Source organism: Geotrypetes seraphini, chromosome 5 (assembly GCF_902459505.1).
Source record: "Geotrypetes seraphini chromosome 5, aGeoSer1.1, whole genome shotgun sequence".
NCBI classification, from domain to species: domain Eukaryota; kingdom Metazoa; phylum Chordata; class Amphibia; order Gymnophiona; family Dermophiidae; genus Geotrypetes; species Geotrypetes seraphini.
Window position 1 is genome coordinate 82,409,409 of NC_047088.1, and position 25,044 is coordinate 82,434,452.

The 25,044-nt window shown below is 42.0% G+C and overlaps 1 protein-coding gene across 5 annotated transcripts in view; it reads left to right on the forward strand.

The window, feature by feature from the left end:
- HDAC8 (histone deacetylase 8) overlaps positions 1-25,044 on the forward strand; it is a 221,499-nt gene that overhangs the window by 97,823 nt on the left and 98,632 nt on the right. For all 5 annotated transcript variants that reach the window (XM_033946322.1, XM_033946321.1, XM_033946319.1 and 2 more), the window contains one exon: positions 4,855-4,949. In XM_033946322.1, coding sequence (XP_033802213.1) covers positions 4,855-4,949 — 95 coding nt within the window. The remainder of the gene's footprint in view (positions 1-4,854; positions 4,950-25,044) is intronic.

Sequence of the window (25,044 nt, forward strand, 5' to 3'; positions counted from 1 at the left end):
GCCATAGCATAGATACAAGGGTATTATAACATTTTCATCTTTGTTTTCCATTCCTTTTCTGATAATTCCTAAAATTCTATTTGCTTTCTTAGCTGCTGCCACACATTGAGCTGAGGGTTTCAACATATCCTCAGTGATGACACCTATCCTCAATGATGTCACCTTTTCCTGGGCAGTGACTCCTAGTGGGGAACCCTGCATCACTTGATTTAACTGTAGTTTGGGTTCCTCTTTCCCACATGCATCACTTTGCACTTTTATGTGCCTGTCTGCTTGAGCTCAGGAATGAGGCTGGGATAAATGGAGAAGAACTCTGCCTCACAGGTTCACCGGAAAAACTTGGTCTTTGGGCTGCCATTTGGACTGAGCCTCAGTACTCGGAAAGCCTCGTGCTACAAAGAGGGTGGGAACCATGCAGCCAGCCCACTATTAATCCCGGTCAAGCTGGGAAGGAGCCAAACAGCCTGTGCTCAAGCTCCTGATAAATCAGGGATTTGAGCAGCAAAACAAGGGATGGTCTCTGATCTTAAAAAATGCAAAAGTAGGCTGGCTGTCTAGCTAGTTGCTCCAGAGGGCTGTTCCTGCTAGCAGCAGACTTCCACAGCGCGCATCTGCTTCTTCTCTCAGGCAGAGGTCCCAACAAGCCTCCGACTGAACACTTAGAAAAAAATACCTAAAAATAATAAAACTGCAGAGCAGAAACAATTCTGAGCAACTTGATTGCAGAAAAAAAATCTGAGGTAGCAGAAGCAGCTCCCTGGGAAGGAGGTAGAGCTCAAAAGATGATTGACAGAATTCTGCAAGCAACTTGCGGGTTCAGATGCATAACCCTAACGTTCAGGACCACTAGACACATTGCACTAGAAATATATATATATGCTGTATAAATATTGTAACAGGAAAAAGCCAGAAACTAACAGAATGCTCAAGTTTCAGTCTGAAGCATGCCCTGTCACTGCAGGAAAAACCAGTAGTAGTAATATTCAGATTAAGAAAAAGGCTACAGGAACTAAGAATGTCCTTGTGCAAAAGGCTTATTTGCCCTTATTTGAGAAGCCTAAGAACCAGAATCTGTGCCCAGATTCTGCATCTCCTGGTTTAGGTAGAATCAAGAAAGGGATGCCCACTCCTTCCTGCCACTGCGAACCCACCACACCAGCTGAACCACCCCCTGCACTTCAGTAAAAATCAGCAGGAGGAATGTCCATTCCCTCCTGCCGCCGCAACCGCCCAGTGAACTGACCCCCCACCAGGACCTCCATGAACAGACCCCTCCCCTTCCCCATTTTAACATAAATCGACAGGAGGGATACCCACTCCCTCTTGCCACTGGATGCCTCCTGGTCCTCCCCAAACCACCTCTATGCCCTATGTGGGGTGGAGACTATTGCACTGTAAAACACTCTAGGGAAAACTTTAGTCAGAATAAGCAGGCTACCTAAGAAACAGCCAATGAGAGCTCTAACTATACCTGGGGGTGTAATTAAAGAGGTGAGGAATCTGAAGCTAGAGAGGTATGGCGCCATTCCCAGGCAGAGCTTCATTCCCAGCAAGGCTCAGAAGCAACATGACATTTGCTCAAAGCCCTCAGAATTGCAGCTACTGGGAGAAAAAAAGCTGACCCCGGAAGTTTGGCAAGAAAACTTTCCAAACCCAGGCAGACAGATAAGTTCCTCCAGAGCATAGACCCAATGATAGGAAGCCAGGAAATTGACATGATATCTGTATTGGGGAAAATTCTAGCTGAGCCAGAGTTTGATATAGATATGAGTTGTGATGATTGTGTTTCAATAAAAAGGTGGAGAAATGCAATGAGAGCCAGAAACTGAAACCTAAAAGTATGATTATGGTAATGTGTGTATTGTTTGAAGGAAATAAGGCAAACACATTTTTCTAGCAGTTTCAGTTAGGTAAGAGAGAACTTTACAGTGGGTGAAGGGAATCCTTAACACTTCCCTGCCTTAGTTCTCACAGACAGCTGTAGCAGTGCTAGTGTTGGAAATAAGAATAGCCTTACTGGGTCAGACCAATGGTCCATCTAGCCCAGTAGCCCGCCCTCATGGTGGTCAATCCAAATTACCAGTACCTGGCAAAAACCCAAAGAGTAGCAAGCTTATTAGAGGGGTTTAGGGAGGGACAATATATCTTGTGAGGTTTGTCCCAACATGACAAACACCCCTTCTCAATCATCATCTCACTAATGCATATTAAAACAATTTTTTCAGAAAATAATATTAAAATTTAATTCCTTCTGTTTATACTTATCTTCTGGGGGATTTTCCAACTGAAGCTATTCTCTTATCTTGTGCAATGATTTTCAAGGTAAAACACAATTATTCCAATACATTTCTGGCTCATCACCCCCTCAAGTGATTTCCCAACTGGGATCCTGGTTTCGCCTTATGGCTTCCTCAGGGGATAACTCTAAAAGCAGAAATGAACGATGTATATTCCACAATCTTAAATCTCTTATTCTTTATAACATTTTCATGACTCACTTGTAGGACTTCTCTCCACCTGCACAGTAACCTTCTGAAGACAACTCACCCCAGACATCTTATAATGGTGTCCCTAATTGGAACTCATATCCTATTGGGCAATTATTTTTCATTAAGAAAATTCCATTCTTCCTTCCTGTTGTAAGATAGTTCGTTCTACTTTATTTAAACCAAATGGTGTAACTGTATTCCATTTGAATATAAACTGCTGTTCACACTTCCATAGTCTGGTGCATCAGCTATGGTATAGAGTGTCTTCGCTACAGAATAAAAGATTAGGTTCTTAACTTACTAATCTTCTTTCTGATAGAAGACATAGGATTCTGTACAGCCAGCCCTGTCTAGACTTTTGATTTGCCTGATTCTTGCCTCAGACATTGCTAGTATCTGTCTCGGGACTTCTTATATAGCTAAGATTTAGCAGAGGCAATACTATAGGAACATGGGAGCTCCTATTCCATTTTTCCTTTTGTGGATGTTTATGGCTCCTACTAGTTGCACTTAGCAAGTTGGTTCCTACCTACTCTTGTGTGTACTTTGTTATTCAATGTTAAATTGTTAATTGTCGTTAATCATTGTTCTTTTATCATAAGTTAAGAGCAGAACAGAATATGGTTTGTTGCTGGGGAAGTTCCCCGTGCTCCTCCTTCTCCTTTCTTCTGTTTCAGTGGAGTTTGATTGATTTGGTACTAACTGAAGAGGGAGCTATTCTCTACTGCAGAAGAGGAGGAGTTCAGAGTTTTTAAATGACACCCTTCTGCAGATTCATGACTAATGGGAAGCAACAACTATGCTACAGAATCCTATGTCTTTTATCAGAAAGAAGATTAGCAAGATAAGAACCTAATCTTTCAATTACCCCCATACCATCCTGGTGCTGTCTGGATATTACCAGGGTACAATCTATAAATAAGTATCCCAAGTGGTAGTAAATTATAAATGGAAACAAACTAGCATACCACTATAACCATGAAGTGCATCACACTCTTCTACCATGGTCTCAGAACTGGAGCCTACGCATGGTATTTATATCACAAACTCGACTGATCAGCGTAGCAATTTAGCTCCCTGCTCCAATCATTGACCGCTTAGGTTTTAAAACATATAAACTTTAATAATTTAATCTTAAAATATTTCTTGTAGAAAACTTTTTTTTATATATACTTTTAGTTCATTTTATTTTAATTCATTTTATAGAAAACCTCACTATCAGTGCAAATTTGCCCACATTGTATGCACTATTAAGGATTTGAAAAAATGACAAGCTACTAATTTGACGTTGGAACTGAATGCTAATTGAATGCCGCAGTGCTGGCCCTGAAGCAGCGGACAAACTGAGTCCGCGAAACGCTGGCCGCGTCGGCTTGTGCAATACTGGCTTGTGCAACTATTTGAGCACTGCTGAAAAAAGATATCCAGAGACAAGCGCTGTTTAAAGATAAGTAGCTTGTCATTTTTTCAAATCCTTAATAGTGCATACAATGTGGGCAAATTTGCACTGATAGTGAGGTTTTCTATAAAATGAATTAAAATAAAATGAACTAAAAGTATATATATAAAAAAAAGTTTTCTACAAGAAATATTTTAAGATTAAATTATTAAAGTTTATATGTTTTAAAACCTAAGCGGTCAATGATTGGAGCAGGGAGCTAAATTGCTACGCTGATCACTCGAGTTTGTGATATAAATACCATGCGTAGGCTCCAGTTCTGAGACCGTGGTAGAAGAGTGTGATGGACTTCATGGTTATAGTGGTATGCTAGTTTGTTTCCATGGATATTACCAGGGCAATCTGTAATGCAGTGCTGCTCAATTTTCTTGTGGCAATAATCCTGCTGAGGTGTGTTATAATGAGACAGTAGTGCATGCCCAGGTTGTGAGCCCAAATGCAGCATGACAACCCTATTTGGGGTTGCGACCCTTAGTTTAGGAAGTTCTGCTGAAATGCTTTTCAGTGACATTGTCCAGTTAATGTCGCTGAAAATTAATGTATGGCCCAAGTCAGCACCACTTATCAAGCGAGTGCTGCTATCCAGTTAAATGATTTTGAATATCAAGCTGGTTATTTTTACTTAAGATATGTTTGTGCATTTGTGGAAATATTTTAAAACATGTGGCCGATATCCAAGCACCTCTCTAGGATTGTTGAGGGCTGACATTCCTCATAAGATCAGTGCCCCAACCCAATCCAATAGAGACCCATCAGAGGCAGAAAAAGTCTTATTCCTATGTTTGTTTAAAGTGTTCTGGCTTTATTACAATATATTCCTTTCATTAAAATGTGTTCTTTCTTTCTCTTTCCCTACATTCCTATAATGTTTTTTTTCCCATCTTCCTGATTCTTCGTTGGAGACAGGAGGCTATCACCTTGCTAATACAGCCCGCTGCTGGACATACCTGACTGGGGTCATCCTCGGGAGAATGCTTCCCTCTGAGATCCCAGATCATGAGGTAAGGCTCCCAATGAAAGGACTCCCTCCCCCAGCTGAGTCATTCTGCCTAATCAAACGTATAGCAGGGCAGTCAATGCGGTGTTGTTGAGAGACACTCAGGTAACAATAGCATACTGTCCCCGAAGTATAGTGGACTCTTGTTCCAAAAACTCGAGACCGTCTGCCTCCTCTTTTTTTCCCCTTTCCACAGATTTTTAAAAGTTAATCACTGAATTCTCAAATAATTGCTCTGGGACTGAAAAGAGAAAAAAAAGGTTCACCTGTTCACACAAAGAGCTCTTTGCAGGTTTTATATAATATATTTATTTTTTTTTTTTCACATAAAAAGACTTTTGTTTGAAAGATAAGTTGCAAAGCTTTTGTATAGCTACTAGAAATGACACGTGTCTTACTACAGTTTGCAATGGAACTTGTATAATGAAGCACTTGATGCAGTATTTTCATTTATTTAAATGTCTTTACCATCTTCCATGCAAAAACTCAAAGCAATTTATATCAGTAAAGATACATAAATCACAATATTAACAATCAACATAGTAGAACAGTCAATTATATATACAGTATATAAAATGATTCATTAAACTTCCATTTAGGACTACAACAGTCTTCCTGTACCTCTCTCAAGGGTAAATGTAGCTGAGGTGTACAGAGAGTAGTTATAAGCAGGTTTCATTTGTTATTTATTTAAAATATTTAACGTCCACACTATCATTCTAAGTAGGTAACAAGGTATATACAATGAGCCAAATTAGATAATGATGATCAAACATTTTCATAAAATTTAGTCATATACTCCAACCATGCCATCTTACTTTCATTCTACAAGCAAGTACTTAATCATTTCATTAATTCTTACCATTCAAAATCAATGTACAGGTGGTTATTTGACTATTTGTCTATGATTAAAAAGCTTCAGGAAACAGAAGTATATTCAACAGCTTCTGGGAGAAAATTCCCTATACATCAGTGGTCTCAAACTCTTGGCTCGGGGGCCACATGCGGCCCACCAGGTACTATTTTGAGGCCCTTGGTATGTTTATCATAATCACAAAAGTAAAATAAAACAATTTCTTGATCATATGTCTCTTTAGCTCTAAATTACATTATTATTATTGAGACTTAGCCAAAAGGAAATATTTATAAACTATAAAGAGTTTTACCTCATGCAAAATTGTCATTTCTTTAATAAGACATTAACTATTTTTTCTGAGGCCCTCCAAGTACCTACAAATCCAAAATGTGGCCCTGCAAAGGGTTTGAGTTTGAGACCACTGCTATACATCATAGTTCCTATGGGATAGAATTCCACATACTGTGGCACCTGCAACATAAAATACACTCGACTGGTAGTCGTCCAACCTAACATGCATATCCAATAGTAGTTTATTTGACGAGCACAGCCTGTGGGTTGGACAATAAATATGCAAGGTTGTGGCCAGTTATAAAGTAACATACAATAATTATTAATCACTATAAATGCTAGCATCAGAACTTTAAATTGCACTCAGAGTTTAACTGGGAGCCAGAGCAATTCATGCAAAATAAGGGTGTTTGTTTCTCTGAGGACAAGCAGGTATGATATTCTCACACACATAGTATGAACACTGCCAAGTGCACTGTCACTTTAAGGGCTCCTTTTACTAAGGTGCGCTAGCGATTTTAGTGCGCATTAAACCTGCGCTACGCGGCTAGAACTTACACCAGCTCAATGCTGGCATTAAGGTCTAGTGTGCGCGGCAATTCAGCGTGCACTATTCCACGCATTAAAATCCTAACGCAGCTTTGTTAAAGGAGCCCTAAATCTTTAAATGGTACCAAAAGGTTCCACAAATGAAATGAAGCAGCAAAACAACAAAAAAATTGTGGAACAGAAGATCGGTTGTACCAGTTTGTAGTTTAATAAGCGTCCAAATAATTTAAAAACAATAATCTTTAAAATAATACACAAAGGGTGTATACAGTCAAGTGACCCTAAAGATAAAAACCAAATAATATATAAAATACAAATGACCCAACAAAGGCTGTATTTCGGCAAAATCTTTAGACAGTGCCCATTCCATGTGCTTGCCATTTCCTTCCTGCCTGACATCATCTTGCTGAATTATCAGTTCTTTGTTTTTCATTGAGTTGAGAAGCTGTGTCTTCAGTTTTCTTTTCAGCGTGCCAGTCTTTTCCCCTTCTTTTATGCCTCCTGTACTTATTTTTCATTGCTTTCTTCATAATTCATTGGTTTTCTCATGTTTCAGTATTTCACCCAAATTTGGTTATTTTTGTCAATTTTTGGCCTTTGGGCTACTCTGAGCCCTTTTTTCCTTCTGAGAGCATCGACCATTTTCAGCATCCTAGTTACTCAACCTCCCCGGGCCATTGAGCTCTTTGACATAGTGTCAGCCGTTTCCCTCTCCATGTCAAAGAGGGTACTGAGTGGTTTTAAGAAATGTTCTCGATGTAATTGGACCATTTAAGAACATAAGAAGTTGCCTCCACTGAGGCAGACCAGAGGTCCATCTCGCCCAGCGGTCCGCTTCCGCGGCGGCCCATCAGGCCTATTGCCTGAGCAGTGGTCCCTGACTATTTCTATAACCTACCTCTACTCCTATCCCTATAACCTACCTCTACTCCTATCTGTACCCCTCAATCCCTTTGTCCTCTAGGAACCTATCCAAGCCTTCTTTGAAGCCCTGTAACGTGCTCCATAATTGGTATGTCCAGTGTCTGGGTCCTGAACATTGGAACATTTGCTGTGACTTCTGTCTCCATTTGCAAAAGAGGACATTGAAAACCTAAAAACTTAAGTTCAAAAAACTTTTTGGTACTGCATCAAGCATGGCAAGGAACTCGGAACCCAACACTCAACCTCCTATGACTCTGGTATCAGCACTGGCACCAAGTGCATCAACACCACATCCAAGGCTTCAGTGCCGGGCAAGATGGTAGAAGCACTGATAAAAGACAGTATCTGTGAGCATATAGAAAGGAATAGGCTAATGAAAACGAGCCAACATGGCTTCTGCAAAGGAAGATCATGCCAAACAAACTTCCTATACTTCTTTGAAAGGATAAACAGCTAGATGGACAAAGGGGACCCCATAGACATCATATATCTAGACTTCCAAAAAGCCTTTGACAAGGTACCTCATGAGCGGCTACTTAGGAAACTGTGGAACCACGGGGTGGAAGGGGACATACATAGATGGGTCAAACACTGGTTGGCAGACAGAAAGCAGAGGGTTGCAGTGAAGGGCCACTACTCGGGCTGGAGAAAGGTAGCGAGCGGTGTCCCACAGGGGTCTGTACTCGGGCCGCTGCTGTTCAATGTATTTATAAATGACCTGGAAGCAGGGACAAAGTGCGAAATTATAAAGTTTGCAGATGACACTAAACTCTGTAGCAGGGTTAAAACTGTAGGGGAATGTGAAGAACTGCAAAGAGACCTGACAACATTGGAGGAGTGGGCGAATAAATGGCAGATGAACTTCAATATAGGGAAATGCAAGGTCATGTATATAGGGAAAAAGAACCCGATGTTCAGCTACAAAATGGGGGGGGGGGGGGGTTGGTACTGGGGAAAAGTAACCTTGAAAAAGACTTGGGAGTGTTGGTGGATACAACAATGAAACCAACGTCGCAATTCGCGGCGGCCTCAAAGAAAGCAAACAGAATGTTGGGTATTATCAAGAAGGGTATTACAACAAGAACGAAGGAAGTCAACCTGCCACTGTATCAGGCGATGGTGCGCCCGCACCTGGAGTACTGTGTCCAATATTGGTCACCGTACCTTAAGAAGGATATGGCGATACTTGAGAGGGTCCAGAGGAGAGCAACACGAATGATTAAGGGTATACGCTGAAAGGTTAGAGAAACTGGGGCTCTTCCCTCTGGAGAAGCGGAGACTCAGAGGTGACATGATAGAGACTTACAAGATTATGAAAGGCACAGAGAGGGTGGAGAGGGACAGGTTCTTCAGCATACTAGGAACAACAAAAAAAAGAGGGCACTCAGAGAAATTGAAAGAGGACAGGTTTAGAACCAATGCTAGAAAGTTCTTCTTCACTCAGAGGGTGGTGGATATCTGGAATGCACTTCCGGAAGATGTAATAGGACAGACTACATTAAAGGGTTTCAAAGAGGGACTAAATTCCTGAAGGATAAGGGGATTGAAGGCTACAGATAAAGGAGGACACAGGAGCAAAAAAAGGCATAGATAAAAGGGAAAAAAGGGGTTTTTCAGGATAGAAGGGAGTAGGAATCAACGGGTTAGACAAAAGATCACTCTACAGGTCATGGACCTGATGGGCCGCTGTAGGAGTGGACCGCTGGGCTCGAAGGACCCTTGGTCTGACCCAGCGGAGGCAAATTCTTACTTTCTTATGTTCTTAAGGCATTGGGCTTCTTACAGAGGCAAGATTCTACATCATATTTATCTATGCCTCACACATCAAGGGATGCGGAATGTAGGAAAACTAAGGAGCACAAGCATTTTTCCCCTTCTAGGCTTGGCACTGCATCCTCCCAAGTGTTGTCTTACTCAACGCATAGTAAGCATCAGCACACTTAAGACTGCTCTCTTTCCATCCAGCTGATGTTTCCTCATAGGTTTGCCTCGATATCGAGCTTTCCCATGCCCCAACATGGGGAAAAAGCGCAATTTATCAGACATTGAAAAAGGCATGATCATCGGGTACTAGGCCAAGGGCGGCATCATTTCTAGAAACTTTGTGTAACAGAAGAGCAAAAGCTCACACTATCTTTATTGTGAAAGTGGGTCATCATGATCTGTGTTCCCTCCAAAGGTAAGAGGTTGTGAATGTCGCTCACAAATTTTACACAATCGCTCACTTCCAGCAGCAAGAAGAAGAAACACATATGGGGCCGCTCTGCTCAGTCACGCACTGTCTGCTGTGCTGGTCCTTTACCCCCTCTGACATTACAACAATTCCTGTTCCAGGGCAGAGGACCAGCACAGCTGACGGCGCACGCCTAAGCATGCTTTTTCTTCTTGCTGCTACTATTGCAAATAGGAAGCAGCAGCAGACGGGAACAGATTGAAGACAAGGTAACCTGGGAAGGGGAAAGGGAGTGGGTAGGAACTGCTGGATAGGACAGTTAGGGAGAATAGGGAGATGAAGAATGGAGGGAAGACTTCCTAAACGGAAGGATAAGGAAAGAAAAAGGGGACCCTGCGTGGAAAATAGTAGAGGGGAGATGCTGTATGTAAGAATGAGGAGAGAAAAAGGGGACCCTGGATGGAAAAGGGGTAGGGGGAGATGCTAGATGGAAGGATGAGGGGAGAGAGAAAGGGTCTTGCTAAGTGAAAGGATGAGGAGAGAAAAAGGGGGAGAGGGGAGATGCTGGATGGGGGAGAGAGGGGGGAAACGTGAATATGCATGTTTTACTATTAGTATCACTTTTACATTTGTATATGGGTTAACCATATGTAATGTTTATTTTACAATTATTTATTTACTCTGTAATTTTTGCCTATAAAATATGTTCTGTTAAATTTTTGATAGTTATTAATCACACATAATGATTACCATATATATTTATCACAAGGCAATGTAACAGAAATTTTGTCGTTCATATCAAGTAGATCCTCTGCTCACACACACAAAAAACTTTGGTCACGTTAGAGGGAACATATTTTATGATCCTTCTGACTTCTGGGTTTTTAAGCAGGAGTTGTCAGAAAAGTTACCACAAGGATAGCTGGCTTGTAGCAGTCAATATCTATAGTTATATTGTTTTTTTAGTGCAATGTGTCTAGTGGTCCTGAATGCTAGGATCTTGTATCTGAACTAGCAAGTTGCTTTCAAAAAACTGTCAATCGTGTGTTCTAACTCCACATCCTTCCCAAGTAGCTGCTCTTGCCCCCCTCAGTTTGTTTTCTGCAAGCAAGTTTTTCAAAAGTGTTTTTGATCTGCTCTGCGGTTTTATTACTTTCGGGTATTTTTTCTTAGTGTTCTTTGGAAGCTCAATGCCTGAAGATTCACACTTTGTAGGATCAATGCCTGGGAGAAGATACAGTCTCGCAAGGCAGAAGTCTGCTGCTAGAAGGATAAACCCTTGGGGACATCTAGCTAGCCAGCCTGTTTTTAAATTTTTTGAGCTCTGGGGCCGTTCCCTACATAGCTGCTTGGCATCCCTGATTTCATCAGGAGCTTGAGCACAAGCTATTTGGTTCCTTCCCTGCTCAGCCGGGACTAATATTGGGTCAGCTGAGTGGTCCTCTCCCTTTTCGTGCACATGGCACAGTGAGTAAGGCTATTGAGGCCTATGAGGAAAATTAGGGTGGTCTCTAAAAGTTTAATTTGAGGGTTTCTGACCCCAGAGCCCAGGTTTCCCACCTCTAAACCCCTTTCCCTCTGATTTTTTTTCCTTCAGGGAGGTCTCCAAGGGCCATCTTGGATTTTTTTTCTTTTGCCTCCATCTGCCTCAAAACCCCTCAATTTTGCTCAAAATCGACTGTTTATAGACTCATCAGGCCTTTTTTACCCCTATATCATGCCAGGTATGCGCTGGATGGCCATCCGAGGAGCATCCATATCCCACAGGGCGAAGGGTGGGAGCCTCGGGCTCAGCCTTCTTCAAGTCCTCCAGGATTGGGGATCCACAGGAGGCATGTTCCCAGGGTAAGAAGCCCTCTGAATCTGTATTGTCCAGGAGGCCTGGCAGGGAGTCACTGCCAGGGTTTGGGAGACCCCCAGTAGAAGACTTTACCCTGGATTTTGTAGAATGCTTATTTGAACTGTTGAGGGGCCTCAACTTCTGTTAGCTTACCAATGGTGGCAGTGCAGGGATCCTTTCCTCCTGACAGAGTCTGCCTCCATCCTGGAGGGCAGTGGTCAAGAGGTTGTGTCGATCCTGGATCAGGGGGAGACTCCACAGAATGCTGTCTGTTAAGGGCCTCTGTGCTTTTGAGCATTATTTTCACCTTGCTGCAAGAGTTAAAAGTTGGAAGTCCCACCTGTTTCCACTTCTCAAAGCTCAGTTATGAGCAGTTCTGTGGCTCCAACCGCATTTTTTCTCTCACATCTGGACATCTCAAAGCTAGTCACTGACCACTGAGAGTCGCCAGAGGATCCTTTCGATTGGCCAAAACTATGTTCAAGCTGTATCCAATAGTGCCAGATTTCCAGCAGCTGTTTGTTCAGCCAAAAGTGGATTCACTGGTGGCATAGGTCATTAAGAAAAACCTTCCTGCATGTTAGAAGGGGTGATGTTAAAGGATCCTCATGATCACAAAGTGGACTTGCTCCTCAAATGTCAATTTGAAGCTTTGACCTTAGGGATTAAGGTGGCAGACGTATCTTCCTTTGTGGCACATGCATCTCATACTTGCCTATCTCTGGCCTCAGACCTGCAATCAGACTTATCTTCTTTCATCAATCTTGGTCAGACATCTGATGGTACTCCTGGGTCACATGGCTTCCATGGTGCATGTTACTCAGTTTACAAGACGTCATCTCAAGACTCCTCAATAGACTCTTTCATGTCAGTGGTCTCAAGCTCATGACCCATTATTTCAACACATTACACTTTGACAATCTCTGCAGTGGTGGATGAGCTCTTCCTTCCTTTCCATGGGTTTTTGTTCCACACACCGCCACATCAGAAGGTTGTAGCCACACACTCATCCTGCGCTTACGGGGTTTATCTGGATAGTCTTTGCACTCATAGTTGCTGGCCTACTAGAACCAGTTTTTTTCCTATCTAAATCTTTTGGAACTCTGAGCGATCTACGATGCTTTCGAAACATTTCAGCACATTGTGACTAACTACATCCTCCTAATCCACACGGACGTTCAGGTTGCAATGTATTACATAAACAAGCAAGGAGGTTCGGTGTCAAGAGGCCCAGAAGTCTTGGAACTGGGTGATTGCTCACAAAATATTTTTGAAAGCAGTATGCATTCAAGAAAAGCAGTATTCTCTTGTAGATGAATTCAGCAGATTTCTTCAGCCACATGAGTGGATGCTCAACTCTGCAGGTCTGCATCACATATTCTCTCTTTGGGGGACTTCTCAGATAGACCTTTTTACGTCCCCCCACAATCACAAGTTGTTTCAATTTTGCTCCAGGCAGTATTCTCCCCAATGCCTGGAACCTGATGTGTTTCTTTGGGACTGGGGACACAAGCTTCTTTATGTGTTTCCTCCAATCCCTCTCATCTTGAAGGCACTTATCAAGCTCAAGCAGGAATTGCCACCATGATTTTGATGGCCCCTCAGTGGCCCAGGCATCCTTGGTTCTCCCTTCTATCTCAGCTCAGTATTAAGGAACCAATGCCTCTTCAGACTTTTCCATCTCTTCTAATGTAGAATAACGGATATCTTCTACATCTCAATCTACAGGCTTTACACCTGACAGCTTGGTACCTCTCGAGTTGACATGGACTGAGTTTCATCTTTATCATCCTGTCAGGCTTATTTTAGAAGTGTCATGAAAACTGTATACACAGCACTGTTACCAGCAGAAATGGACACGGTTTTCCACTTGGTGTACTTTTAATTGTCATGATGCTATATCCATCTCTATATCTGAAGTATTGGATTTCTTCTACATTTCTCCAATTTAGGCCTCAAGACCACTTCAATTCGAGTTCATCTCAGCCCATTTGATAGTAAATCTCTAAATGCTCATCCTGTTGTGTCCAGGTTCATTAACAGATCTTTTCAAGGTCAAACCACCTCCAGTAGTTTGGGCTCTCAATGTTCTTCTCTCTAGACTCATGAAGTCTTTTTTTGAACCAATGTTTTCGGCTGATCTGAAATATCTCACTTGGGACAGTGATTTTTTCTCATCTCTCTTAACTCTGTTCGAGGAATAAGCGAACTTCAAGCACTGGTGGTGGATCCACCATTCACAGTGTTTCATCATGACAAAGTTGCGCTTTGCACCTATCTGAAGTTCCTTCCAAAAATAGTCTCGGAATGTTATCTAAATCGATCTACCACACTTTAATGTTCTTTCCTAAGCCTCATTCTCATTCTGAAGAAACGGTTACATAGAAACATAGAAATAGACGGCAGATAAGGGCCATGGCCCATCTAGTCTGCCCACCTCAATGACCCTCCCTCTACCTTTCTCTGTGAATAGATCCCATGTGTCTATCCCATTTGGCCTTAAAATCAGGCACGCTGCTGGCTTCCTACTCTCGACTCAAATGCGCCTGAGCTTCCTACACAGAGAATTCAGCCACATAGCGCAACTCCTTTGATCCTAATAAGTTGGGACATTCTGTATCCAAGAGAACTTTATCTCCATTGTTTGCGGTTTGTATCGTTCTATCTTATGCTCAGGTTCGGCTGCAACTGGGAGTTGCTCGACAGCCCACAAGGTCTGAGCTATGGCAGCTTCACTTGCTTTCCTACTCTCAGCTCCTATTGATGAAATCTGTACAGCTGCTACTTGATCCTCAGTTCATACATTCACATCTCACTACTGTCTGGAATTTAATTCCAGACGGAAGGGTCACTTCTGCCAAGCAGTATTGTAAAATTTATTTTCTTAATGACCAACACTCCCTCCATCCCATTCTAGTAAGCTAGGGAGTCACACATGTTTGTCCTGGGATAAAGCACAATCACTTTTCATAACAGGTGTTATCCAGGGACAGGCAGATATTCTCACAAACCACCCACCTCCTCTGGTTGGCTTCTTAGCTTGCTTATGGAACTTAGGAGCTGCGAGCCTGCATCAGGTGGTTAGGCACTCGTGCATGCACGGTACAGGCAGTTTGTAAACTCTGTGGATGACGTCACTCACATATGAGAATATCTGCCTGTTGTCCCTGGATAACACCTGTTACGGTAAGTAACTGCTTTCCAGATGGCCTTCCTGGGTCAGACCAATGGTCCATCAAGCCCAGTAGCCTGTTCTCACGGTGGCAAATCCAGGACACCACTACCTGGCCAAAACCCAAGGAGCAGCAATATTCCATGCTACCGATCCAGTGCAAGCATTGGCTTCCCCCATATCTTTCTCAATAACAGACTATGGACTTTTCCTCCAGGAAATTGTCCAAACCTTTCTTAAAACCAGTTACACTATCCGCTCTTACCACAACCTCTGGCAATGCGTTCCAGAGCTTAACTATTCTCCGAGTGGAAAAAAATTTCCTCCTATTGGTTTTAAAAGTATTTCACTGTAACTCCAACAGAGTAGAAGGGAGGCTGAATTTTTTTCCAATCAAGATTGCCCCTTGTAACCTCAGATCAGTGGGTTCTCAACATAGTCCAGTCAGATTACTCTCTATAATTAAACATTCCCGCTGAGAGCATCCAAGTTAAGCTCTCAACACCAGGAATTAACTTACAACCGAACTCTCCTACCTTTTACAGGCAAGAGTAGTCCAACCCATTCCACTGGAGAAAAAATGAAAATAATTTTATTCTAAGTACTTTCTGGTCACAAAGAAAATAGGAGGTTCTGTTCCATCCTACACTTGTCTTGAGTCTGGATATGTATCTGAGAAAGCAAAAGTTCCCCGTGATTATGCTCTCTGGATTTAAAAGTCGCCTTTACCTCCACATACAGATACTTCCTGGTCACAGGAAGTATAGGAAGTATCTGAGATTTTGAATAGGGAAACACCACTATCCAGTGGCATAGTAAGGGAGGCACCAAGTTGGTGGGGGTGCTGGCACCTCCCCACCCTGCTGCACCATCCCCACCTCCACCCCGTACCTCCATATTATCTTCGCTAGCGCAAGCAACTTCTGCCTGTTGCTCGCACCAGCCTGGTTCCCCTCTGAATCACTTTTGAGTCATGGGGCCAGGAAGTGACATCAGAGGGAATCCAGCGCTGGTGTGAGGAGCATGCTTGCAGAAGCCACTTGCGTTGGTGAAGATTAAGAGGTACGGGGGTGAGGAAGAGCACAAGTGTGGAATAGGGGGCATAAAGGAGCAGGGGGCGCGGAGAGGAGGACGCAGAAAGGATGCCACCGCCCCAGGCACCTCCTACCCTTACTATGCCACTGCCTGTATCAGGTCTGCATACTGATATTTGGCCTTGCATCAGCCCCCAGAGTCTTCATTAAATGCTTAGCAGTAGTCGCAGCATCTCTTGGCAGACTGGCAGTGCATTGTTTCCTTACCTGGACAAATGGCTGGTCACCAGCACAAAAAATGTAGAAGCTCAGGAATCAATTTGAAGAACTATTCAGGTGCTGGGGCTACTAGAGTTCATCATTAGTTTCTCTAAGTGCCAATTCATTCCCTCCCAGAGATTGACATTTGTAGGAACCCTGCTCATCAAGACTTAGGCTAAAGCTTTCCTTCCAGTCTAGCACATAGAAGCTCTGAATTCTGTGGCGCTACAAGTTCGGCAGTGCCCGCAGGTATCAGCTTGGCAAATGTTGAGATTGCTCAGCCACATGGCCTTAACTATGAATCTTTCAAACCGCTTTTTAATAAGGTTAAACTAATTGCATATAAACCATATAACCACTTCAAGTGTAAGCAACTCAATCACATTTCATACTGCAGTATGCAGGATCTTCAGATGGCTGTTAAAGTACAAAATTCTATAGACTTAGCTCAACTCTTCATTGATCTGCAACCATTTTATCTTATTTTTCTTGTTTTTAAAAAATATTTTATATAATATTCTTTTCTTAACAAAATTCTCTATCGTCCAAATAAATAACTTATTTTGGTAGCTTATCTTGAATTAGTCTCAGTTCATAGCGGCACCCCTCCCGATATAAATTCATGTTTCACTAACTTCATCAGGGTCGAGGTGATACGTTTTATTGCTGAAGTTGGATGAAGTAAATTTATCATCAATATTCCTCAAAAAAATGCAGTATAGACTCAATATGAACAATTCTTAAACATTCTTATCACACGTCTCCATGTTGCTTACTAAACTTTCATCCGCTTTTAATCTCTTCAATATGGCCACGACGTTTCCAGCCATGGCTTTTTAAATTCATGAGCTCATTCTGTGTAGTGCGTAACGTATTCATCCACTAATCAAAAGCTCTGATTGCAACTTTAATTCACTATACAACACCACAAGGAGACCGAGTTATCCAGATAAAATTTCCATAGTATTCTTACCGATATTGTCAAATTGTTCCATCAGCTTCACTCTAATCACCAGCATCATCCACTTCAAATCTTCTTTTAAGCCCATTTGGGATAGAGTGTTCAAATTAAAGATCCAAGGATGCTCTTTCAGATCAGCAATCTTTCTATGTCACACCTAGTATCCTCAATTTGAAGTTGTCTCAATGAACACTAGTTTTCCAGTGGTCTCAGGCCTAGAGAAACCTAGTATGTCTTTACTGTCACTCCTTCCCTCAAGAAGCCTTTGTCTTGGTGGCTACTTTGCAGCAATTTGACTAAGGTACTCCTATTCCAAATTCCTCAACACCACTAAACTCTGACAACAGATGCATCCAACCTGGCCTGAGGAGCTTGTGTAGATGGTCCCCCACACCCTGGGTCAGTGTTCTGCTTTCTCCTAGAGCTGTGGGCCATGTGGAACACTCAAAAGTATTTTCAGAGATTGGCTTCTGAGCCAAATTGTTGTCATTCAAACACGCTTGATTATGATTTAGCTTTAATACTGTGCACTAAAGTTCAGTGCAGTTTCTTAATGCAAGCCTAAAACAAATCATTTGCTCCACAATGCTGTAAACAACTAGCATGCAAATAAGTAGAGGGCAAAAAATATGTACTATCATGGGAGAGTACATTGGACATATACACACACAGGTCTGCACTAATGGCAATTACAGGTATGTCTTGAGCATAACAGTATATCTATGCATATTTTTGCATTCCATCATAGATGCATGCAGTCCAACCAGTGCTGATATTCATTTGGCAACAGTCTTACACTTTACCCTTTCAACATACCTTCCCTTACCAGTTGTTGGGGTTGGTTTCTTGGTGGGTTTTTTGCCCATCTTCTTCAAGGAAGTGAGGAAGAAAAGTTGTGAGTCCCTGTGCTTTGTAGTAAAGGGAGAAACAAGCATGAAATCCTCTCTAAAACCACTATAAAAGAATGAACCAACCTTTTCCTCCTCCTTAGACTTTGGGTTAAAGCCCCAGCTTTGTGCTTAGCTGCCTTGTCTTCTGTGACTTTTCTGCATCTTTGCAGAACTAAAAGCTTCATTATCGGGGATTTAAATGTGCCATGCACTAATGTCTGCTTGAGGCATTGCACATAATTAGCTAATGTGCAGAACTCATTTCTACATAGGGAGCACACAAAATTGTGCATAACAGTGGCATAGCCATAGGTAAGCCTTGGGTTTGGGTCCACCTCCAGAGCTGTAGCACTCTTTTAAACAGATAGCAGGGATGCTGAAGTCAAGCCAACCAAGGTACGGTTAGCATGTGTAAGGTGGGAAAGGGAACGGGGAAGAATGTGTTGACTCCTTCCCAGTCCACCCTTGGGTGCTCCCAAAGTTGGAGGGCTGGCTATGCTTTTGGTGCGCAAAAGCTGAGTTAACCTGTACCCAAAGCCTAGCACACTCTGTTGGCCTCTGTTTGTTCTCAACAGTGTGTTCTTGCCCATTGCAGGGGTGTGTTATCATTTTAAACATGAAAAGCCAGCATTAATAGTGAATGACTCCAATTAAATAGAACAGGATGCACTGGAAACATACGCTTTTCATCATCAAAATGCTAACGTGGCTTAGCAAATCAGCAACAGTAAAACAGCTTGGCTTCACCAAACCACTTTTCTGGCTAATTCTTCTTTAATGAGTGCCTGTTGTGGAACTTGAGATGGAATAGAAGCAAGTATGTTCCAGAGAGTGTAATATTTACAGGTTTAAGTTCTTCACCCTCAATAAGTAAATTTGTTAATGATTAGAAGACAGCTGGTCAAAAGGTTTTCTAAATTCAGAATATGGCTTTAATGGTTGATCTGATCTTAATCATTTTTTAATTTAATAAGTCACTTGGCATAAGAAGCCCTGACGAGGCTCAAGGGGGTGGGGGGAGATCATCCTGTATCTATCCTATCAAGTATTAATGGACAGGCAGAGACTTTATTGTATAGACTGACACACTTTCAGATATTTGCACACAATAACACAAAGTCAAAAGAATCTGAGTAACTGCAACTGCAATCTGAGACGCAAAGCAACTTAAATATGTTTTAAAAATGGAGAGGAGGGGGAAATCTGCTGGTATCTCAGTGACAAGAACCGATAGTCAAAGAGCAGAGCAGGAGGGGAGGTGCGCTATTAAAGCAGCAGACTGCTGCTGCCACTATAGGCGATAAGAGCAAATCTTTTGCAAGGCAAAGTTCTCCCAGGACCAGTGGCTAGGGATTGCCATCCTTTAATTTAGTCTTTTGTATTCCTTGCAAGACTGGGGATCAAAGAGGCACTGCTGTGGTTCTGTAAAGCAACCTCAAATAGTAGATAGTAATTTTGCTGAGATGCCTCCCCCTCCTCCATTGGGTAAGAATGGAGAGGGGTGGGAAGGGATAGAGAAAGAGTGAGACAGAGACCCAACACTGTCCCCAGAACAAAAAGTACTTTGTACCCAGTTGAATAAACTCCACTCCACTCCCACTCTACCAGCTGCTGCTGATGGACACACAAGTGAGCAAACAGGAGGCCTATGCATTTGATGGCAAAATTGCTTGGGAGGGGGGCAGCAGTGAGAATTTGCCACTGGAATGAAAAAGTAAAACAATGAAATGATTGTAAATTAAGTCCTTTGTTATTTCTTTTCTCCAGTTTGTTAGAGTGGGGTGGGTGAGTAGCTTTGTAGTGATCTTGCTGTGGCTGGAGCCTTATACACAAAATAAACTGATTGGTGAAATTGGTTGTTAGGCTTTGTGCTCTGATTTTTGTGATAGTAATGTGCTATGGTAAACAATTTTGAACAGGTATGCTTTTTGATAAATCATTCAAACTACTTATCTATTAGTACAGGCAGTCCCCAGGTTAAGAACGAGTTACGTTTTAAGCTGTTCTTAAGTCGGATTTGAATGTAACTCAGAACTTGAAGATTTTAAGATTCTTGCTGCTTACCTATGATCCCAGCTAACAAAAGGGTCAATTGTCCCTACCAGTGTTCCCGCTAAGGTACAGCATGCACAACCACAGACTGTTCTTAATGTGGCTATGCATCATTCCTAAATCTACCACAGGAGAAGTGTAGGAATCTATGCTATTGGAAATACTGCTCAGTGAAATCAAATGAAGCTGCAACTGCATTCTTAAGTATGAGTCGTATTTAATTTGGATGTCTGTAACTCGGGGACTGCCTGTACTTACTTCAGCAATCAAATGAAGCCTGCCAAATTTTTAACCAGAAGAGTATTCCAATATAAGTGTCGGTGCCAAAAATTTCCAGCGCACTAGTAGCTAGTCTGTCCTCTGATTATAAAACAGTCCTGTACACCTGCACATGAAAAGATCAGCAAAGCCAAGCTTGAAATAGTATGCTAAAATGTTTCAAATGTATAGTTAAATGAGTACACACTGATGTTGTGGTGGGAATGGGAGGTGTTTGGTGTTGTGGGGGAAAAAGAGAAGAGACCTGTAGTAAGCCTGAACAACTTGAAATTTTGGCACTTCTTTCTGCAGATCTGTATTGGTTTAATGGCTAGAAAACAATGTAAATGCTGCTGCAGCATAAAGCTAAAGAAATAGCTTTCACGGACCTTGAAAGGAAGGAGATTTAGCCATCACACAATGTTGACATTTTAGGGGTGATTAAATAAGTGACTAGAATGTGTGGAACAGAACTTCACATGCTCAAGAAGTCACCTATAAAACTATCTGGGGATGAATGTGCTCCAAAGTAGGCATTCAGAAAACATAGCATGGAGAAAAGGAGGGATAGGGGAGATAGGATATAGATATTTGAATATTTGAAAGATATTAATATACAAACAAATCTTTTCCAGAAATGGGAAAGGGTGGAACAAATTGAGGTTGCAGAGTGGAAGACTTAGATCATGGCTTCTCTAGTATTTGGGAAGAAAGTTTAATGCCAGACAGTCGTCTTCCGTTTGTGTCCTGAAAATGGCAAAAGACAGATCAGGATCAAGATTAAGTATTTATATCACATTCATATCATTTGAATGTAATGCCAATGTTTGATCTTGAAGGAATGTGGCTGCACAGAATGGCCATTGTAACTCTGTATCTGCCGTCATCTACTTTCTTACTATGCTGTTTTTATGTACTTAAGTTTTCCTGGCCATGAAAAATAGGCAAAGCAGTATCATTGTTTCTGCTTGTACGTATTTTATAAAATATACATGCGCACCAATTCCTACCAGTTCAAACATGCACAAAAGAGAGACTATCAAGGAGGAAAGAAGATTAGGGTGCGCAGGCCAGAAGGGGTGCTGTGGGAAGACTTCCGGAGACAGAGAGATCTTCACTGGCATCAGGATAAGCACTGGATTTAGTTATCAGTCAATTAAAAAGAAAAGTGAATGATTAAAGAAAAAGTTCAAAAGGACCCTACTGACACATTAGGAGAATTTGCAAAGTAGATCATCAGGGAACCACAAGCACATAAGTAAGGCAGTCCAGAAGAGGTGCTGTGAAAATACTTCCAAAGATAGAGAAATATTCACTGGTAAGAATTTGCAGGGAAATTGCTTGGGGAAAGGTAGACTTAATTGGTCAGCTCAGGGACTTTATTTTAAGTATTCTTTTCACTTGGCTAGTAAGTTTAAGGGTTAGATAGTTTTTTCTTAGCATAGAAAGTCTGTTACTAGCATTTAGGGGGCTATTTTAAAATTGCTATAGTATCAATACAGAGCACAGCTAATAGGTACAGGAAGCCTCGGTTTATACTTTTAATTCCCTCCTGCTCACTCTTGGCCTGGTCTCTAATTTATAGGCCCTTGAACCAATTAGTATGCTACAAACATAATTCCACTGCAATAGGAATGGTATGCTGAACCATGGGTCATGCATCTGCTCCTGCAAGTCCGTTGCAGGAGATACTGATCAGTACCTCCTGCTCTCTGCTGCTCCCAGTTATTTCTTCTGCTCAGTCTTCTTTTTTGTTTTTCATGCAATTTTTGTGGGGTTTTGCAGGAATTTGAATTCCTATTCAGTTCCAATGCCTGCCTAGCCTATGTGAGAGGAGCAGACTTCAGTCTGCACCTGATAGGTAGATCTTGCAGGGACTTGCTTAGCCAGCCTGCTGGAACTGTGGAGCTCAGGGGTTTCCCCTGCTGCTTGCTCACTCCTTGACAGCTGCATTTTCCTTCCCCTTCTTTGTGGCGTTTGGATCCTAGTCCTGGGAGTTGAGGCTCGGTCTGACTGGCAGCTGAAGTCAGAAGAGGCAGTTTTTCTAGTGGCAGAGGCCCTCTCCTTAATCCAGCTACCCTGAGAGAAGCTGTGACATCTTCCCAGCATCTGGTCTGTGAGTAGGGCTGTCACAGCCCACAGGGCAGTTCGGGGGAAGTCTGAAATTGTGGTTTTTGAGGTTATATCTTCTTGTAGCCTTGTGCCCCCACCCCAAAATCCTAAAATCGCTGGTTTTGGAGGTCCTCTGGTCGAGTTACAGTCATTTTTTCAGCAGGAAATCCTGGTGCCGGCCGTCTTGGATTTTTAAAAAAATTAAATTCTAAGTTCTCAACCTTCTTCAAAAAGCCTCGGTTTTGCTTCTAACCACCAGGGATGGAGTCCTCATGCTCCAGTGACATGAATTCATGCCAAGTTTGTGTCGGATGGGCACCCAAAGTGCCTTTGCGCTAGGTGTTCTACCGTGCATTGTGGGTAGGCGGGAACCTTGGGTTTAGCCTCTGACCACCTTATTAATGCTGCCAAATGACTGTAGGGATGAATAGGGTATTAATTTACCTTCTTGGGTCTGCGGTCCGTCTGCATGCAGCCATCAGCTCCGTCAGCCTCTGCCTTCTCTGACATCAACTTCCTATTCTGGGGCGGAGGACCTCCAGAGCCGAGGCTCACCAAAACCCCAAGACCAATCCATGCCTGGAGGAGGTGGGTGCTCTGGCCAGAGTAGTAGCACTCTGCCCCGGGTTCCTGCCCCACCAGGTACACTACTGCATCTCATTATTACGTAGTCCACAGTAGCCTAATCTGATCTGCATTAAGGTAATATTATTGCCATTTAACATATACTAAAGGACAAAGTGCATTATTACCTTAACTCACCTTACTAGCATAACATAAGAATTTGTTTCTATACCGTGAAGTACCGTGAAGTTCTGTACCGTGAAGTTCTAAGCGGTTTATAAAAGAAAAATAGTTACAATTTAGATGAAGTATTTTTAGTTACCTAGATATCTAGTGAACAAATAGGTTATCATCTGCCTCCTAAATAATTGGTAAGTACTAGAAGTCGCCATTAAAAGATTTAAATCCCAAGATGCTGCTTGATAAGACAGAAGACTACCCCAATAAGCTTGCAGATAAGGTTTAAGGTCTTGTTTTGGGCTTTAAGGTCCGAAAAGGAATTGGTCCTATCTGTCTAAAGGGGAAAATAACTATTTATAGCCCCTCTTCAGTATCAATGATCTGGCCAGTCATTCTGCCAGTCTTTTCATTGGTGAAATGTATGTCTTTGACTGACTAGGACTGAAAACAGGACTTATGGAGGGTATTTTTGAAAGGACATCTAAGACCAACTTTGGACATATTGAGAAAAACATCCAAAATAAAAAAGATAGGAAGGAGTCAAGATGGCAGATGGATGTGGATGGTGTTTTAGCACTCTAGCGTGCTAATGTTTCATCTTGAAGTTATCTTGGAAGATGTTGTTTTTTTTTAATTTCTTTATTCATTTTTTCATATTACATGTTTGATGAATTCTGAAAATACAATTTTTCTTTCTACCGATACCGCATACCAAACGGAAGGTAGCGATTTAAGCCATTCCACCACTGAGCATTACAGCCACCAATTCTCTTGGTGATGGATCACATCACCACCAATTACCAGATGTGTGATCGGGGAGAGTCCTGCTTTTGAAGGGGTGTTTGGAACTTTTGGACATGACATTTTTTTAAGCCCCCCTGACGGCTAACATCCCACTATGCCAGCAGAATCGAGAGATTTGGCGTCAGGCCCTGGGAAACTTGAAATTCAGCCAGGACCAGGTGTCAGTGGAGCCTTACCCTTGAAGTAGCTGGTTGAAATTGGAGACATCAGAGAAGCTGGGAATACAGCTTTGGAGCCAGTGGTGATCTTGGGATCGGTTTTGAAAGCGATAAAGAAACTGGGACAGTAGAAAAAAAAACTGCACAAGATATGGCAGCACTTGTAAATAAAGTGGATTTAATCTCTCTGAATATGGATAAAGTACGCCAAAATTGGATAAACTTTCTCAAGTACATACTGAGACAATTTAAAAGAGTAATAAAAGATCAAAAGTTTATTTCACGGAACATTAAACAGTTGGAGAACTTTAATAGATGGCTGAATTTGAGAGTTTTAAACTGTCCTAAAATCTTAGTATATCTCCTGTGTATGTGTTTAACAAATTTCTTCTGGAAAATTTGAAGTTTCCTTTAGATGCAATTCCACTTATTAATAAGGACATATTATTTGTCAGTCAAAGAACTGCATAAAGAACCAGCTATTCTTGAAAGTTCTCTTTCTGATGTAACGGAAAATGCAACCCTAGTTGTTAATTTTGTCTATGAACAAGATCTAAGTGCCATTATGAGGATTTATTTTAAAAACAGTGGAATTGGGGGTTTTTGTGGGCAGCGAGTCTGCCTGTATCCAGATGTGACAAAATACTCATAAAAGACTTTTTAGTCATGAGAGAAGAAACAAGGAAATTGTGCTGTTAAATATTTGGGTCTGAGAGATGGAGGGGGGGGGTTTCTTACATGAACATCTTTGGTCTTTTTTTATATCTTAAGAAGTTAACCAGTGGAGGTGTATAAAGTTTAGCAAGAAGAATATTGTCTGGGATTTAGGGCTCCTTTTACAAAGGCACGTTAGGGCCCTAACACACGGAATAGCGCGTGCTAGCCGCTACCGCCTCCTCTTGAGCAGGCGGTAGTGCGCGCGCTATGAAACACTAGCACACCATCGTAAAAGGAGCCCTTAGTATGTCTAGGACTTTTCCTTTTGTTTGTTTGCTGCTAAATATCTCCTTTATTTTCTTA